The 1,014-nt window shown below is 42.8% G+C and overlaps 1 protein-coding gene across 1 annotated transcript in view; it reads left to right on the top strand.

Annotated features, from left to right (window-relative positions):
- Nucleotides 1-1,014, top strand: part of LOC107081859 (leucine-rich repeat and WD repeat-containing protein 1-like) — a gene marked incomplete at its 5' end in the record, with an annotated part of 6,267 nt that extends 5,253 nt beyond the window's left edge. Inside the window, 2 exons of the mRNA XM_015370188.1 lie at nt 184-293; nt 724-1,014. Of these exons, the coding sequence (XP_015225674.1) occupies nt 184-293; nt 724-876 (263 nt within the window). The remainder of the gene's footprint in view (nt 1-183; nt 294-723) is intronic.

Here is a 1,014-nt window from a genome sequence, read left to right as displayed (position 1 = left end):
AGGGTGAATTGCAAAGTTAAGTCATTAGAAGGAATCTGCAGAACCTTGTACCCTGTTTTACAGATGTGTTCATCCAGAACTTGTTGGACGTCGGTCAATAAGGACTGGAGCTTGAATCTTTGGGGCTACCTGCTGACTGTTTGATATAACAAACTGCTAACTTCCTGTGTCTGTTGTCTTCAGGACGGAACTACATAGCATGTGGCGATGACAAGGGCCAGATATGGACTTATCACGTCACCAACCTCCAGAAAAACAGCCTACAGACCGGGAGACCCATTCCACCCACTGAGGTATTTTATTCCTTTCGCTCTTCTCTCTCTCTTTTCTGCATGTATAGGGCACAATAAGAGAAACATCCATCTGAGAGATGTCATCCGGTGCTTAGCTAATGATACCCCAGGAAAGATATTTGCTGAAATCTGAGAGCATGGCGGCCGGACTGAAATGGAGCCAGATGGTGGAAGAACTTAGTCTGTAAACAAGCAGGATGTAAACAATACCCTCACTGCAAGCATCTGTTGCAGTTTCCTAAAACACACATCTGAAGAATGAAGGGGGGGTTCTTGTGCAAAACTGATAGTTTTATACTTAAACTCCGTATAAGAATACAAAAAGAAAATTAATATTGCATCCAATGTCTTTCCTTTCTCAAAAAGTAAGAAACTTGCTAAAAAGTTACATTTAATTTAAGATATTGTGATGTGTTGCCTTTTTTTCTAGGTGTTAGATTGGCCAGCTCCGATGAGAAAAGGCCTGGGCCGAATGGAGGGCCCCTCCATCAACAGCGTGGCGATGGACCCTGAGCTTCACTACCTGGTCGGCCTGACTGATAAGAACATGGTGATGATTTGGAAAACTGAGGCGTCTTCCTGAAGAAACATGGACAATTTCGGGATTTACAGTCTTTTAGACCTTGTGGCTGTCTTTATCCCGTCGGAAAAGAGGTGAAAGTACCATATGTTGGTATTTTCTTTAGAAACAGTGTTCCTCATTTTCAGGACATCCAACAAA

This window comes from Cyprinodon variegatus, unplaced genomic scaffold, assembly GCF_000732505.1.
Source record: "Cyprinodon variegatus isolate N-32 unplaced genomic scaffold, C_variegatus-1.0 Scaffold43, whole genome shotgun sequence".
Lineage (NCBI taxonomy): Eukaryota > Metazoa > Chordata > Actinopteri > Cyprinodontiformes > Cyprinodontidae > Cyprinodon > Cyprinodon variegatus.
Note: the sequence above shows the minus strand (reverse complement) of the source record. Positions and strands in the feature narration are given on the sequence as shown.